General features: G+C 47.4%; 1 protein-coding gene across 2 annotated transcripts; it reads right to left on the bottom strand.

Annotated features, from left to right (window-relative positions):
- Window positions 1-1317: 1317 nt before the first annotated feature.
- On the bottom strand, window positions 1318-5003 carry LOC100056062 (MHC class I antigen 9.2). Of its 2 annotated transcripts, none has more exons than XM_070243979.1 (8): window positions 4786-5003; window positions 4171-4613; window positions 3665-3940; window positions 2774-3049; window positions 2546-2650; window positions 2091-2123; window positions 1911-1955; window positions 1318-1748 (listed from the first exon to the last, which is right to left on the bottom strand). In XM_070243979.1, exons 1-8 carry the CDS (start codon window positions 4986-4988, stop codon window positions 1744-1746), a joined length of 1386 nt encoding a protein of 461 aa, XP_070100080.1. In that variant the 5' UTR covers window positions 4989-5003; the 3' UTR covers window positions 1318-1743.
- Window positions 5004-15677: the final 10674 nt, after the last annotated feature.

Raw genomic sequence — 15677 nt, 5'->3', positions numbered from 1 at the left:
CCTTCACATCTTTCCTCAAGGTCACCTTCCCAGTGAGGCCACACTGACCACTCTAGGAAAACAGCCACCTTCCCTGTCCCCACACACTTATACTCTGGGTCACCTTCCTGAAGGCACTTACAACTTCTCACATAAACACTTCCCTTATTTACTGTGCTTATAGCATACAGTGTGCCCCTCACCACTAGAACACATGCTCCACAAGGCTGGCAATGCCTGTTTTTAATTCTCTGAGGTTTCCTAGATGTAAAAATACTTTGTCATCTATCTGGCAAATTAGTTGAATGAATGATCAGTATAGAGCACCTCCCTATTCTAGAGACAGTGTCTTTATTAATGTAGCCTCAGGCCACATGCTGTTTTGTGGAAGCTACAGCACAATGTCCACTCACACTGACATCAGTGCCGCCTGTACTTTTCTCACAAGTGCTGCTCTCCCCTCCCTTCCTCCCACAGCTGCCCTCCTGCAAACTCACATACACAATTATATTTCTCTGTTCAGAAAGAACAATCCTAGGCTTATGGGCCCTATTTTTCCAACCAATTGTGAACCTAAACTAGATTCAACTTTTTAAATCAATGTGTTTGGATTGGAGCCAGCATCCAACTGGGCCTCGTCAACTAGGATGACAAGGGCTAAGGGCAGAGATGGGGCAGGCTGCAGAGAAGAAAGAAACCCAATGGGAATTTATGTGAGATGAAAAACTATTGAATCCTTCCTGTCTACTACTTCTAGATTCTGGTTCTATAAAACTGGGGGAAGATGGACAGAACAATCCAGGAAACAGCTCTAGAGGGAGGGTGAGAGCTGGATGAGTCTGAAATTTCGTCCCTCGATACCACAGAGTCTCCTGTGTGCAGGGCCCACCCTGGGCCTTGTGGGGACAATGACAGGCCAAATGACTGCTGCTGCTGGCAGAGATGGGGACACCCAGAGGAGACTGAGACAGAACTCAAAACATGAAAAAGGACAGGCATAATCCAAAAAAACCCCAAAGAAACAAAGTATAACACACAAAAGGTGGAGGCAGAAGGCCGGACCCTGGATGGAGCCTAGGCTGACCCGGCCACAGGAAGCCCTCACTGCCCACGGTCCTGAAGACATGAGGTGATGTCCTCATCCCTGTGATCACAGGTACTGATGGAACAAGGTTCTATAGAAGGAAGCAGAAGAAAGGAGCAGAGAGATGCGCCAGCTGAGGGATGACAACATCATAGCCCAGGATGCACTGACTGCGCACAGGCCCCGTCCACTCTCAGCTCCTTTCAGCCTTCTCCTGTCCCCACCTGCCACAGACTCAGCACAGCAAACACGAATTTCGGAAGGTTCTCAGTGCTTCCATTTATTTTACCTCTCAAACTTTAGGAATCTTCTTCTTTAATTAACACATCAATCTCTTATGAGAAGAATTAGAAAAATTCATATCTGGATTCCTATTTTCAGTAAGGAAGCAAATGATCACTACTCAGTGCAACAGGAAGTTAAGACAGGGATGGAGACGGCCCAGCCCCACATCTGCTGGAACAGGAAATTAGATCAGGGAAAGCACAAAGGTCAGTGTTGGGAACAGGTTGGGTAATGGTGGGCAGGGGTGGGCCTGTCTCCCCACCTCCTCTCATTATGCTAATAGGACCACACACACTCAGATGCCAGCTGCAGAAAGAGAAGTGAGGGCATCTGAAGTCACAAAGTGGGAGCATGAACAAATCTTGCATCACTTGGTCTCCCACAGGGCCACTGTCTCACACTGTAAAAGAAAATAATCATGAACAAATTCATGTCAGTCACTTAGGTGTTGACATTCTCAACAGCCCTCTGCATGCTCAAAATGCCCCAAAGAATCCCCATAAACCAGTTGTGTCCTCTCTGCCCCAAAGCCCCTCCCCATGTCAGGCCCTCCAAGTCTCACCTTTCTGCGTGAGAGATGCATCAGAGCCTTGGGCACTGTCACTGTCTGGGGTAGAACAAAACAGGAAGTGGTCAGAGCCCATAGGAGATGAGGAACTATGGTGTGGGTGAGCTCCCCTCCCGGGGCTCCTGTCTCCAGTATTCCAGGGGTCTCAGGGATCAATCCCCCACTCAAACTTACTTGCAGTCTGCACGTAGCTCCCTCTTTTTTCACCTGTGGGAAGAAAACAGGGAGAAGGCTGGGCCATGAGATCCTAGAGGAACTCCCTAGTCCTGGACCACAGGGAAGTTTCCAGAACTATGACTGAAGACCCAGGGCAGGATTGAGAAACAGGACGAAAGGAGATGTGTGAGGACTGGACCAATGTCCTCCTGGAAGTCCGTCCTCAGCAGGGACCTTCCCTCTGACCTTCGACTGCTGGGAATCAGGTCCCCAGCACCAGAATTATCAAGGTGAAAAAAATCTGCCCTTCATTTTCATAAGCGCTTTAATAAGAGTGTTAACCATCAGCTCCAGAATGGCAAATACATGAGTGTGGACGGCACTTCCCAGTAACGGGGCAGGGCAAGTTCTGCTTGGTTCTTGAAACCCCCCAGGGGGACAAGAAAACTCAGATCCCAAACCCCCTTCCCTACCTGAGCGCTTCTTCCTCCACATCACAGCTCCAGCCACCACAGCGACAAGGAGACCCAGGCCAGCAAGGATGCCCACGATGAGGATGGTGGACTGAGGCAGCAGCTCTGACAAGGGAAGGGAAGGTGAGGGCCCTGACCCCAGCTCTCAGCCCTGACCCTGCTGAAGGTCTCCAGAAGGGCTCCTGATTTCCCTGAGAAGAGGCTCTGAGCCCACGTCTCCCTCCTTACCCCATCTCAGGGTGAGGGGCTCAGGCAGCCCCTCGTGCTGCACATGGCACGTGTATCTCTGCTCCTCTCCAGAAGGCACCACCACAGCCGCCCACTTCTGGAAGGTCCCGTCCCCTGCAGGCCTGGTCTCCACAAACTCCGTGTCCTGGGTCATGTCCTCCCCATCACGCTGCCAGGTTAGGGCGATCTCCGCAGGGTAGAAGCCCAGGGCCCAGCACCTCAGGGTGACCTCACGGTCAGAGATGGGGTGGTGGGTCACGTGTGTCCTTGGGGGATCTGAGGAAGAAGATTCAGAAAATTCACACTTTCAGTTACCTCCATGGGCCACTGAAGCATTATTCCTGTGACCATTCTGAGAACGGACAGGACAACTGGTTTGGAAGGAGGAAGCACAGAACCCAGACAGCAGCCTGGACCTGCAGATCCGGGATAATCTCCTATTCCTTGGAAAGTTCTAGAATAAGGGTGAGAGCCCAGGGTACGAGCCTGCAGGTCTCTAAACAGGAGAACACAGACTTCTGGTCCTGACCTGGGTGGAGGGTGAATGACTCAGAAAAACTGGAGTCAAAGTCGCACAGATGTTCTCAGGCCGAGAACAAGGCCTTGAGAGAGAAAGTCATGGGTCACAAGGAGGCTGCCAGGGTCAAAGGGAACCATGGACGGTGATTTCAGGGATGGGCTTCCCTCCTATTCCTGAAGAAACTGGATTCCTTAACTGTCCATTAGAGAAGGGCGGGCCCTCTGGGAGAGTCTTTAGTTAAGAACATGAAAACCTGGGTGGATTCCTTTCTTTTCTGAGGGACGGTATTCTGCCACTGATCCCATTTCCCCTCTTTGTGGGAAGCCAGCCTGGCCCGAGGGGAGATCAGGAGGCCCCGCGGCCCCTCGTACCCGTGCGCTGCAGCGTCTCCTTCCCGTTCTCCAGGTATCTGAGGAGCCACTCCACGCACCTGCCCTCCAGGTAGTTCCTCCAGCGCTCCGCATGACCGGCCGCCTCCCACTTGCGCCGGGTGATCTGAGCCGCCGTGTTGGCCGCGGTCCAGGAGCGCAGGTCCTCGTTCAGGGCGATGTAATCGGTGCCGTCGTAGGCGTCCTGACTGTACCCGCGGAGGAGGCGCCCGTCCGGCCTCACGTCGCAGCCACACATCCTCTGGAGGGTGTGAGACCCTGACCCCGCCCCGAGGTCAGCCCCGCCCACTCGGCCCCGCCCCCGCCCCCCCGCAGCGATTAAACCTAAACTGAAAATGAACCCCGGAAAAGTCCCCGCCGGCTCTTCCCGGGGGGCCAGGCGGGTCCCGCAGCCTCGGGGGGAATCTCGGGCCCGGAGACTCGGGGAGACCCCGGCCCGTCCGTGGGGATGGGGGGTCGCGGCCTGGACCCGGGCCCGCGTGGCTCACCGGCCTCGCTCTGGTTGTAGTAGCCGCGCAGGGTGTTCAGGTTCACTCGGAAAGTCTGTGCGGCTTCCTTGTAGATCCGCGTGTTCCGCTCCCAATACTCCGGCCCCTCCTGCTTCATCCACGGCGCCCGCGGCTCCTCCTTCGGACTCGCGGCGTCGCTGTCGAACCGCACGAACTGCGTGTCGTCCACGTAGCCGACGGAGATGAAGCGGGGCTCCCCGCGGCCGGGCCGGGACACGGCGGTGTAGAAATACCTCATGGAGTGGGAGCCTGGGGGCGGGGAGGGGCTGAGAGGCGGCCGACCCTCCTCCCGGCGCGGGTCCCCGGGTCCGAGGGTGATGGGGCCGGAAGGGAGGTGGGGGCGAGGGTCTCGGGAGACGGAAAAGGGGCGGCAGACGGAGAAGCGCGGGAGACCCCAGTGGGTGAGAGGAGGGGGCGGGAGACTGGGGAGGGAAGGAGCCGGGTCAGGACGCGGCGGGGCCGAGGAGGGGTGGGCTGGGTGGGTCTGGGCTGGGTCTGCGGAGACGCGCCTTCCCCGGGGGTCCTGCGCCCCCGCGGCGCGGTCCCCTCGCTCCGCCCCCCGCAGAGGCCGTTCCCTCCCGACCCAGCACTCACCCGCCCAGGTCTCGGTCAGGCTCAGGAGCCCGGAGAGTAGCAGGAGGAAGGTTGGAGGCCTCATGACCCGCATCCTCACGATCTGGGGAGAGTCTGATCCCCGGCTGATCAGGGTGGACTTTATAACCCGGAACCCCGGAGACGCTGATTGGCTTCTGTAGACACCGGACACGCAATGGGAGTGAGAACTGGGGTCGCGTCATGAGTCTCCAGGCAGGAGGAGCTGACACAGGTTGTGAGAGGGAGAAGTGAATCTCAGGGAGACGGGGACTCCCCAACACTGAGCTTCCCCGTCCCAGACTCCGCCCTCGAACGTCGGACCCTGAGAGCCAAGTACGGGGACCTGGGACTTTGTCCTGACCCCTCTCCTCCTGCACCGAGAGCTCTTTGTCACACCGTCTCCCTGAGTCCTCGCCCAGGGGCGGTTTGTGTCAGCGATTGTCAAGCACTGTGGTTTCAGGATATCCGTAGTCTTACAAATTAGCGAGGGCCCCGAGGGTAACTTTGTTTATGTTGGTTGTATCTATCCGTATTTACCATACTAGGAACAAAAGTTTTAAAATATTTTTATTAATGTGTTTAGAATAATATGTATAACCGACTGCAAGTTAAAAGAAATAATGTTTTTCTGAAAAATGACATTTTCCCAAAATAAGGTAGTGAGAAGAGTGGGTCTTTTTACACTTTATGTCTTTGCAAGTCTCTTTCTTGTCTGGGATTAGAACACCACTGGATTTTCATATTTGCTCTTCATTTCATCTGTTGTTTTGGTTGAAGTATATGAAAAAAATACCGCCTCAGACAGATATGTAGGAGTAGTATTTTTAATAACCTTTCCAGATAATTGTGGCTATTCAACTTTGATACTAAAATAAAACTAAACACGTGGCAGTTTCTCAAAGGTTATTTGCAAAGTGGAACCTGAAACAGTATCACTGAATATTTCCTATTCTGTTACATTAAAATCCACAGGCCTATATTACATGTTGAATGGCTCTTATATTAATGTATGATTTTTAAAAGTAATGCACTGTTTCACTAAGTTATGTGGATCTTCCTGTGTTGATGCATTTAACTACAAACTATCAAAACATCACATTTGTTGATGTGACCACAGATCTCAACAGGAAAGTCTGTCAGGACTGGGAAGCTGTCAAGCTTACGTGGTGGACACAAGTTTTCCAAAATTCTCATTTTCTCTTGAGAGCTTCCTTTTACCAAGGCAATAAGACCTGTCAGTTGTTACCTGTCAGTGGATTTTCTTGAAGGGAGAAGCTCATGTTCATTTTGAGAAAGTAAGCATTTTCTGCAAGTAAGTGGTGGTGGAGATAACTACCACTGCAGTTTGGTACCATGGCCTCCGTTCTTACTAATTTTTACCTCAGTGCAAATGTCAACATAGTGAGAAGGCGGATGGTGTCTAGTAATGTTATGAAAAGAGTTTTACCGCATGGATCGGTGAAAGGATCTCAGTGACTTCAAGGGTTCCACAGACCTTGCTTTGAGAATTGGTATTCTGAATGAACCAGGGTCCCCACATTTGCCTCCTCTTGATTTCCCAGAATCCCGCTCCCTAAATTTGGACTGTCTGCCTCCCAAAACTTCGAGTGTTGCCCCTGGTCTCCTCTAGAAGAGAACTCACTTGCTAGAAATTTGATGCCAGAGAATGTCCTCAGTCTGGGATGGGAGGTGAAGGGACAGGTGTTTCCCTTTGGAACTGGGACCAGTTTGTGCCTGAGGCACCAGACCCACTGATGACCTATGTTGGTTTTGTTATACACCAGCTGAATATGTATTCATATCTCAGACAGAAATCTGAGAGAAATAATATTGGCTCTTTCGTTTTACATGGTTCTGATTCATCTGATTTGAGGCCCACAAAGTATGACGAGCAGTATGTCCAATAGGACTCCCTGTGATGAAGGAATTTTTCTCTGTCTCCACTGTCCAATATGGAAGCCAGTAGCTATGTGTAGCTATTGAACACGTGAAATGTGGCTACTGTGCTGAGTGGTTGAATTTTTAATTTTATTTACTTTAAATAACCATATGTGGCTAGTAGCTACCATATTGGACAATGCATATCTAGAATGTTCTTAGTTTTCAGTCTCCTCCTCCAGGAAAGATACCGTGTGACTCATAGGTTGATGCATATTAAAATTATCTTCATGTGGATGTCATGGATTTGTCTATGCGGGTCTTAGACATATCCTTAAAATACAGCATGCCAAAGAAGTTGAATTAATATGTATTTTAACAACTAGAGTGTACACACATTAACCAATACATGATTTATCACCTTAAGGTCCTAGGTATTCAAAAATGCCCATCACTGGAGCTAATCCTTGTGTGTGTCACACTGGGACTCTTGGTGGTGTTATCTAACCTGGTAAACATAAGCAGACATGTTAAGTCTTCACTGAGCCCAAGAGAAGGCATTTATTGGACACAACGTATATCAAATACTTTGAGGCCCTGCACCTACTTGTAAAATTACAGAGAGAAGATGTCAACCTGAGGATTCCACCGCCTTAGAATGCTTCACCTACTGCTCCTTCCCATACTGCCCCCATAATTCAAACAATTTTCTCTGTTTCCCTTCACCCTTGCACCCCTCTCCTAGATGAAAATATCCATGAAATGTTTACAGTTGTGGAATGAAGAATTCTGTAAGCATAACCCAAAGTTGAAAAACCATGAAGAAAAACATAAAACTTGTCTGTGTCAACCACACACTCACAATGTTACAAACACTTGCCCATGATCAAGCTCAAAGACACATAAACAATTTTGACAGACAGAAGGGTAGTAACATGCCTCAATGTTCTTCAGCCAAAGGCCACCAGGAGCACATCTGTGGGCCAACAAGTTGGATGTATTACTTGTTACCTTGTGGAAGAACACACACCATTGGGGACCACAGTGCATCTTAGTGTGAAGGTGTTAGAACATTCATAGGATTTGGGCTTTGGTCTGGTGATTTGGGGAGGATCTATGGAAGCAGGGGCTCTTTCTAGATTGCATGCTGTCAGGAAGTGGGGGCAATTCTATGAGTGGGCATCTCAATAAATCTTATCTGTAGATAGGGCCAACTAGAGCAAGGATAAGGAAAGAAGCAGCAGTCGCTCATATGAGCCACCAGCGGGAGATGTTTGGTATTTTGTGAGTTGCACAGTATCTTGTTTTTGTCTGTGCTGAGACAAAGTGCTGTAGTGATCTCGTTGTGTCTCACTTTGTCATGTTCTCAGTGTGTCCTTGTCTGATGTTGATGTTCTGTGCAATGACTTATGTCCAACAGGAGAATAACACTTCAGGTGGTGAGCACCAGGCCAGCTTCTGACAACACTGAGACCTAGTGGTAAGTGTTAGACCAGTTCCCAATGTTGGGGCTACTTTCCCTTATTTCTAAATTCAATATTTTAAGATAAGCCCTCCCAATAAATAATAATTAAAGAATATTGAAAACAAAATGGAAAAAAAGCAATGCAAATGTGAAACAAATATAATAGTAATAAATAAATGTAAACAAAGTGAGAATGTGGAATAAGAAATGGGAATAAAAATTAAAATCTATCAGCTTGGCAAAGATGCAAGCAAGTGATGAGAGTATTTACCAGAGGGCATGGAAAATACACTGTCGTAAAGAGTTATGGGGTTGAAAACTGGTACAAAATGTCTAAAGGCACTTTTGAAAAACATCTCAACAATTTAAACTGACTTAAGTTTTGATGCAGAAACTTCTCTTTAGGAATTTATGCTAAGGAATAATCAAACGTGTTCTCAAAAATATGTGTTCAAGGACGTTTCTTAAATTGTGGTTTATATAAGCAAAAGAATGGAATTTATCTAAATGCTTTAATATGTATAAAGATGTTAGCTATGAATAGTGGAACACGTCATATGTCTCAAGCAATGATGCCATGATTTACATTGAGGGTCAGCTATAATCCACAAAGCAAACACGTGAGGCACCAACATGTGATCCTTTTGTACAGACAGAGAAACGGAGACTCAGAGAGGTTTAGGAGCCAGGGTTGAACCCAGGGAGTTTTCTCTCAGAGCTTTGTTGACTTGTCTTTCATTGATTCTCTGTCCACTGTTGGTGGCAGGATGACTCTGCACCCCATGCAAATAAACTGTTTCAATGTTCCAGAATGTTTTATGACAGGAGGGCACTAGACTCAGAGCTCAGGAGGACCTCAAGGAACAGTGTGAATTAACTGTCCAAACCACAGTAAAGTCCATCATCCAGCATATGTTTTGAGGTGTCCAGTGGATCAAAATCTTCTAGACTCTGGAGATACAGTGAAGAGCAAACCAAGACCCTGGTGATATGGAGCTTGCATTGTTTTGAGAAGGTGGACATTTAGCAGAAATGACACAGATGAATGAAATCACTCCTGAGCTAAGAGCTATGAGGAAAAAAGTTCACGATATCCTGAAAGCAAATAACCAGGAGACCTAACAGGTCCCCTACCACTATGATCAATAATATGTAGAAGATGTAAGAGATATATGACACATATAACAGGAACAGAGCTATATACGATTATTTACAATCATAGAACAAGAAAAAGCACTTGAAATAAAAAATGTGACCATAGAAATGAATAATTCAGTAGATGAATTGGAAGAATAAAGTCATATTCCCACTAAATAGTTCAGATGGAAAAGTCACGGCAAGCAGGGGAGAAGACCTATGAGAATATCAGTCTATCCATCAGGCGTTCCAACACATTAATAAGATCAGTTTCAAGAAGAATAGAGTAGGAAATGATAAAAAATTTCAACAAAATTTCTCAGAGTTTACAGATAAAGTTTACATTTTGAATGGCCTAACCAAATTCTTACTACAGTAGATAAAACAGACCCACACCATGACAATCATAACATAATTTCAGAAAGAGGATAGAAAAGAAGAGACCTTGAAAACTTCAAGAGGCAACAAACACAGGCCTGGAGTCTAGAAGACATTTTAGCAATGCCTTCCAAATTCCAAGGAAATATATTCCAACACGGAGTTCTTATCAAGTCAAGATGTGAGTAAGGGCTGGGGCAACCTAAAGACATTTCAGATGTTTAGGGTTTCAATGTGTTACTTTCCATGTTCCCTTCCTCAGTTTACTGCCAGGCAAAGTGAGAAACAGTAACGGAGAAAACCAAAAAGAGAAAAAATGGGATCCACGCAACAGGGGAGCTAGAACAAAGAAGACAAAGGGCTCCCAGGGTGAGGTGAAGGAGATCTGGGATGTCAGCCCTGCCACGGGTGTGCAGGGAACCTGTCCACATGTGGCAGGACTGAGGGCTGTGGGACAGGTGTTTCCACAAAGGTCAAGTTGGTAGAATGCCTAATGTGCTCAAATACATTCGTGAACATTTAGACTCTGGGGAGAGTAGTGGAATGATTTAATAATGAGTATAACAGAAACTAAGCAAATGAAGGAACAAGATATTTACTAACTGCAAAGAACATGAAAAGTTGATTCAAGAAAGGGAAAGATATCATAGTTTCCTAAATGCTCAGTTGTGACTAATGTTTACTGGTCTTAATAATGCAGACACTGGGAGATATTACAGCTGGTTGTATCCAGGAATGAATGAGCCAGTAGAGAGTGGGAAGCTGATGATGCAGGGGAGGGAAGGGACCTGATCCTGTGCCCAGACTGAGAGGTGGCCTTAGGAGCAGGACCATCCATCATCACTGCTGTGAAGGCAGAGGATACAGGTACAGATGTAGGAGTGTGTGGGGGGATGATGGTGCAGTTCTCACTTAATCTTTCTTTGAGTGAAAAAGGAAATAAACTCATCACTTTAGAGTGGGCAGTGGGGAGGGAGAGGAGGGGGTTGAGGAGGGAGGAGAAAGTGAGAAACAGCCCCCTCAGGAGGAGTGAGAGTGAACTGCCTCAGGAAATGGCATCTGGAGAGAGCAGGGCTGGGGCCACTGAGCTCTGTGCTCATCAGCTTAGAGAGAGAGTTCCAGCCCTGGGGCAGCAGCAGGAGGATACGTAATAGGCTAGTAGAAAATGCAACAAAATATCTCCAACTGTGAAGATTACAGTTATTTTTACTTTGTCATTCATTACTTTTAACATTTTATTATTTTTCTATAGTGAATATGCATTATAACATATATTGTACACTATACATATATCTCATAATCAGAATATAAAAGCTTTGTTTAAATTTTAAAAGGGAAGCAGATGGGTAGGAAAGTCCAGAGCTCGGGGCTCAGAACCGGAAGTGCTGGACTCTGTGTCCGGGCAATGAGCTCACAGAGCCTTTTCTCCATCTCTCAGGACACTGTTCTCTGTGGAGGCCAAGCAGGATTTTTTCCCTTCTTTTTGGGGTGTGGTCGTTTATTGGGATCTTGTCAGCTCTAATGCCTTTAAGAAGATGGTTTTTGTAGTTTGCATTTCATTTTTAGCTATTTTCGGGGGGAGGATTGGTCCATACAATCTAGCCCACCTTTTTCAGAAATGGAAATTTTAAAGCAAGATAGTTGAGTGAAAAGATAATTGGTTCTCGAGTGGAGGATCAGAATCTTAACCCATGATGTGAGGGTGATTTGTCAAGTGTTTTACAAGAGTGAGCGATTTTAATGCAATTAATTTTGAAAACATTATTCATGCACATACGAGAGAATTCAAATGCCACTCAAGAATATATACAAATATATGTCACATCATCTCTCCCCATCTCCTAGTCTCCCAAGTCCTCTACACAGAAACCATCACAGTTAGCAATTTCTCATTTCTATTCCCATTAAAATATATCTATGCGTTGCTGTGTACCACTACGTCAGTAAAAGGGCTCAGGACAGACATGGGAGAGAATATTTGCAAATAATATATCTGACAAGGGACTTGTTTGAAATATATATAGAATACTTACAACTCAACAATAAGAAGACAACTCAATAAATAAATGAGCAAAAGTCTGAACAGATGCCTCACCCAAGAAGGTACATGGATGGCTAATAAGCGTATGAAAAGATGCTCAACATCATATGTCACCTGGAAATGCAAATGAAAACAACAGTGATAACCATTACACACCTATTAGCATATCCTAAATCCAAAAACTGGTGATGCCAAGTGCTGACGAGGATATGGAACAACAGGAATCCTCGTTCATTGTGGGCAGGAACACAAAACAGCACAGCCATGATGGAAGATATTCTGCAGTTTCTTCTGATAAAAGTAATAACAATAAATTTTCACATAAAGAGGTATATGGGGAAGCCATTCTGGTTTAAATCTGATTTGGCTGAAACTTATTTTTCCTAGAGCCATCTGACTTGTGGCCCACCAAACAGGCATTGCCCATCTGTTTCAAACATTTTCCTAAAGCAAAGAATGCACTCTTTAAAGAGGAGGATGGAATGTCTCCGTTTCTCTGATGCCAATACCAAAACTTCTTTGAAGATAAGCTTTTCTTCCCAGAGAACTAAGGTCACGTTGACCTGTCCTGTACCTGCTAAACTGCAGCAAAACACCTCCTTGTGACTTTGGAAATAAATTGTATTCCTGTCATGCTTGCTGTATGTTACTTTGTTCTGAAACGGGATATAACCATGCTGTAAACCATGCTTCCCTGGGTGCTTGCTTCCCTGCTGGAGATAGTGTTTCTGGGATAGTCCTCAGTTCAGGAAGCACCACTCTATTTTTCTTGTCTATGTGTTGATTATAGATTATTTGCCTTGACACTTTAAAGCTACACATCGACTTACCATACAGCCTACTGATCACTCTCCTAGGTTTTTACTCAACTCATTGGAAAACTTACATTTACCCAAAAACCTGCATGCAAATGTTTATAGCAGAACACCCTTTAAATGTGGGCTGCACACAGTGACTTCCTTCCCAAGACTACTGTGTGGAGAGGGACAAAGAAAATAGGAGCTTCACAGGGAGAAAGGTGGGAAAAATGAGCTCAGCCAGGTGGTGAAGGTTAACATCATCAGTGATCAATCGAGTGGGTATTATACACCCTTGATGTGCTGTGTTGAGAATGGCACTTCACCCCGTGGGCTTGTTCCCAAAATCCACAGCCCCAGTCAACCAAACTCAAATTGAGGGACAGTCTACAGTATAGATGAGCAGTACTCCTCAAAAGTGTCAAGAACATCAAAAACTAGGAAAGTCTGAGAAAGTGTCACAGCCAGAGGAGCCTGAAGGAGGCGTGACTGGGACATAATGTGGTATCATGGATGGGATCCTGGAACAGAAAAAAGAAAAACTAATGAAATCCAAATAAAGTGTGGAGTTTAGTGATAATGCATCAATATTGCTTCATTAGCTGTGACAAATGTATGATAGTGATGTAGACGTTAACAACAGGGCCACCTGAGTGTGGGATACGCAGGAACTCTGTACTAACTTTGCAACTTTTCTGTAAATCTCCAATATGTATTCTACAATGCCGGGAGCCGTGGCTACATCATTTGATCGGCTGTTTGACAGGGTCCAGCCGATTAACGCCTAGGGGTGCAGGGTCGCCCCTTGGTGAAGAATAACCGGCTGGCCCCTCACATAGTTCTGAAACCTATGCTGCTTCTAATTGCCCTTCATTCCTTTTCCTTTCTTAACCTCCAGTTTTCACTCCTTTGGGTGGCTGCTTGGGAGGCACTACGTCCCGGGAGAATTAAATATAGTAAGAGAATGTGACCACCTGCAGGTAACTTTCAAGATATTTTTCTGAGAGCTAATTTCATTTGATGCAGTTAATTAATGGAGGAGCACACAGTCCCTTTTGAGACAAGCAGAAAGGAATCCTGTCCAGATAAGATGTCGAATTAGGTTTATGGCCTCCATCTGGTTAATGTTTCCTTCTCCCTCCAGTTCTTTGTCTAAATATATACGCATCGTCCTTCCAAGTTTGCTGGTTAGTTGGATGATCAAGAAGTATCTATATATTATTCTTGACCTTCTGCTTTCTGTTAAAATGTTATAGAGGTTTTCTCCTAAAAGCAATAAACAATAAATAATTGATGAGTAGAAGGGCCGAGGGGTGCAGGGATGCACCTGGACTCAGCTGGGGCGGGACTCCGGCACTACAATAAAAGAGTTTATTTTCTAGAATAGCCCTTAGAAATGGAATCGGGAGTGGAAGAAAAACATGATCTATTTTTCAGTTTTCCAGAGTGTTGTCATCAAGGGGCTGGAGAGAGGGGTTGTAGAGAGAAAAGATGGAAGCCTTAGACGCAGGGCAGGGCTCCAGAGCTCCCCTCTCAGCCAATCCCTGTCCCCCTCCCGAGCCTGAGCCCAGGGCTGCTCAGAAGGCATTGTCATCCCCCATTGATGTCCAGCCTCCAGGTCAGCCACCTCTGCCTGACTCAGACCACAGCTCATCCTCTCCCCTGGCTTTCTGAATAGGAAAGCAGAGTGGTGGTGCCCCTGTGTGGCCACAGGGCTGAGAACAGAAGACCTGAGGTCCCCTTTGGCCCCTTCCCTGAGGACCTCCTGAGGGTCTCCCTGAGCTCCCAGCAGCAGGACAGGGCTGTGCACAAGAGGAGGAGCCCCCTCTCCAGTGTAAGGTTCAGAGTCCGAATTGTTTCCCCAAATACATGCTGACAGAGACTTTTTCCTCTCCATTGAATAACCATGGACTTTGGCCTTAGGGACGAGCTGGTCTCCAGGCCATAAAAGCTGTTTCCCAGTTCCAGGGTGGACCCTGCAAACATACTGGGTGCCCTCAGTCTCCTGGATGAGCCCTTGAACCCCAGAGTCCCTGTCGCTTCTTCCTGCGGCTGCTTCCGGGGATGAAGTCTCCTCCTCCAGGGGATCAATCCTAGATTCTCCATCCTGAGGATGGGGTGGACGACGGGGAGGAGGAGGAAGACATCCCCAGGATAATGGTCTAGGAAGATGGGGAGGCTCCTGAAGTGAGCAAAGGGAGGGACATTAGGAGGATGGAGGCCAACAGGAGTAGACAGGGAGGAACCAGAGAGGAAAGGTGCAGGGGAATAGGTCACCTTAGTGGACACCTGTGTGGGGGGGACTTGGTTCTGTGTGGGGAGAGGCACAGGGGCTCTGGGGTCTCTATTTTCTGCTGCTAGTAATTGCACAGGTGTTGTAACTGGGCTCCATAATTGGTCCTATAATTGGTGGGTAAGCTATACTTAGGTTTGGCATTTTTCCATACTCATGGGTGGGATATAACTCCAACACACTTGGCAAGAAGGGCAGAGAAGAGGAGGGGGGAGGTGATTAAGGGGCTTCCTCTCTTCCAGAGCAAGACGCTCCCCTCAAGCCCTGACCACCTTATGCTGGGGTTACTGAGAGAATGAAAGAACTGAGAGGAGGGAAGCGCCAGGCCTGTACCTCCCTGGAGGGGACAGCCCTGGCCCTGATTCCTGGGTTTCCAGCATCCCACTCCTTGCATGATGACTTCACAGCCATGTCCAAGTCCATCGTTTTTTCACAGCCCTCAGCTACCTGTAGATCTTCTCTTTATCTGCTAAGACAAGAGGAACGGCTGCTCCATAAAGAGTGCACCCAGGCCAGGCATGGGGAGCTGTCCAGCTTCTGGTGGCCATGGAGGCTGTGTTCCTGGAGGATGGAGGTCAGGACACGGGATGGAGTCTGGAGACTACAGTGGGCTACAAGGAGATCAGTGATGACTCGGGGCCCAGGCTTCTATGTAACATTTCCCTCAGAACCCGAATGGTTTCCTCCCCATTCTCCAGGCCTCCAGGACCACGGATCTGAATACCATATCCAAGGACACCAAGGGTGAGCTCCTGCCCAGGTGTTAAACCCCTCACTCTTTGGAGCCTGGAGTGTGCCCCTCCTCTACACCTCAGCCCCTGGAGACCAAGACCCTGGCACCCTGCTCTTCTTCCCCTTTGTGGACCTAAGTAGACACTGACCTACTATTTTGATCCCTCGGTC

Source organism: Equus caballus, chromosome 20, assembly GCF_041296265.1.
Source record: "Equus caballus isolate H_3958 breed thoroughbred chromosome 20, TB-T2T, whole genome shotgun sequence".
Taxonomy (NCBI): domain Eukaryota; kingdom Metazoa; phylum Chordata; class Mammalia; order Perissodactyla; family Equidae; genus Equus; species Equus caballus.
This window is presented reverse-complemented; position numbering and strand designations above follow the sequence as displayed.

What these genes read in the sequence shown, in the direction of transcription:
- LOC100056062 (XM_070243979.1), bottom strand. Translation starts at nt 4,988, where the DNA reads ATGACGCGACCCCAGTTCTCACTCCCATTGCGTGTCCGGTGTCTACAG. An exon ending in CTACAACCAGAGCGAGGCCG is followed by an intron (nt 3,941 to 4,170) that starts GTGAGCCACGCG and finishes GGGCGGGGTCAG; the next exon opens with GGTCTCACACCCTCCAGAGG. An exon ending in GTGGAGGAAGAAGCGCTCAG is followed by an intron (nt 2,124 to 2,545) that starts GTAGGGAAGGGG and finishes TTCTTCCCACAG; the next exon opens with GTGAAAAAAGAGGGAGCTAC.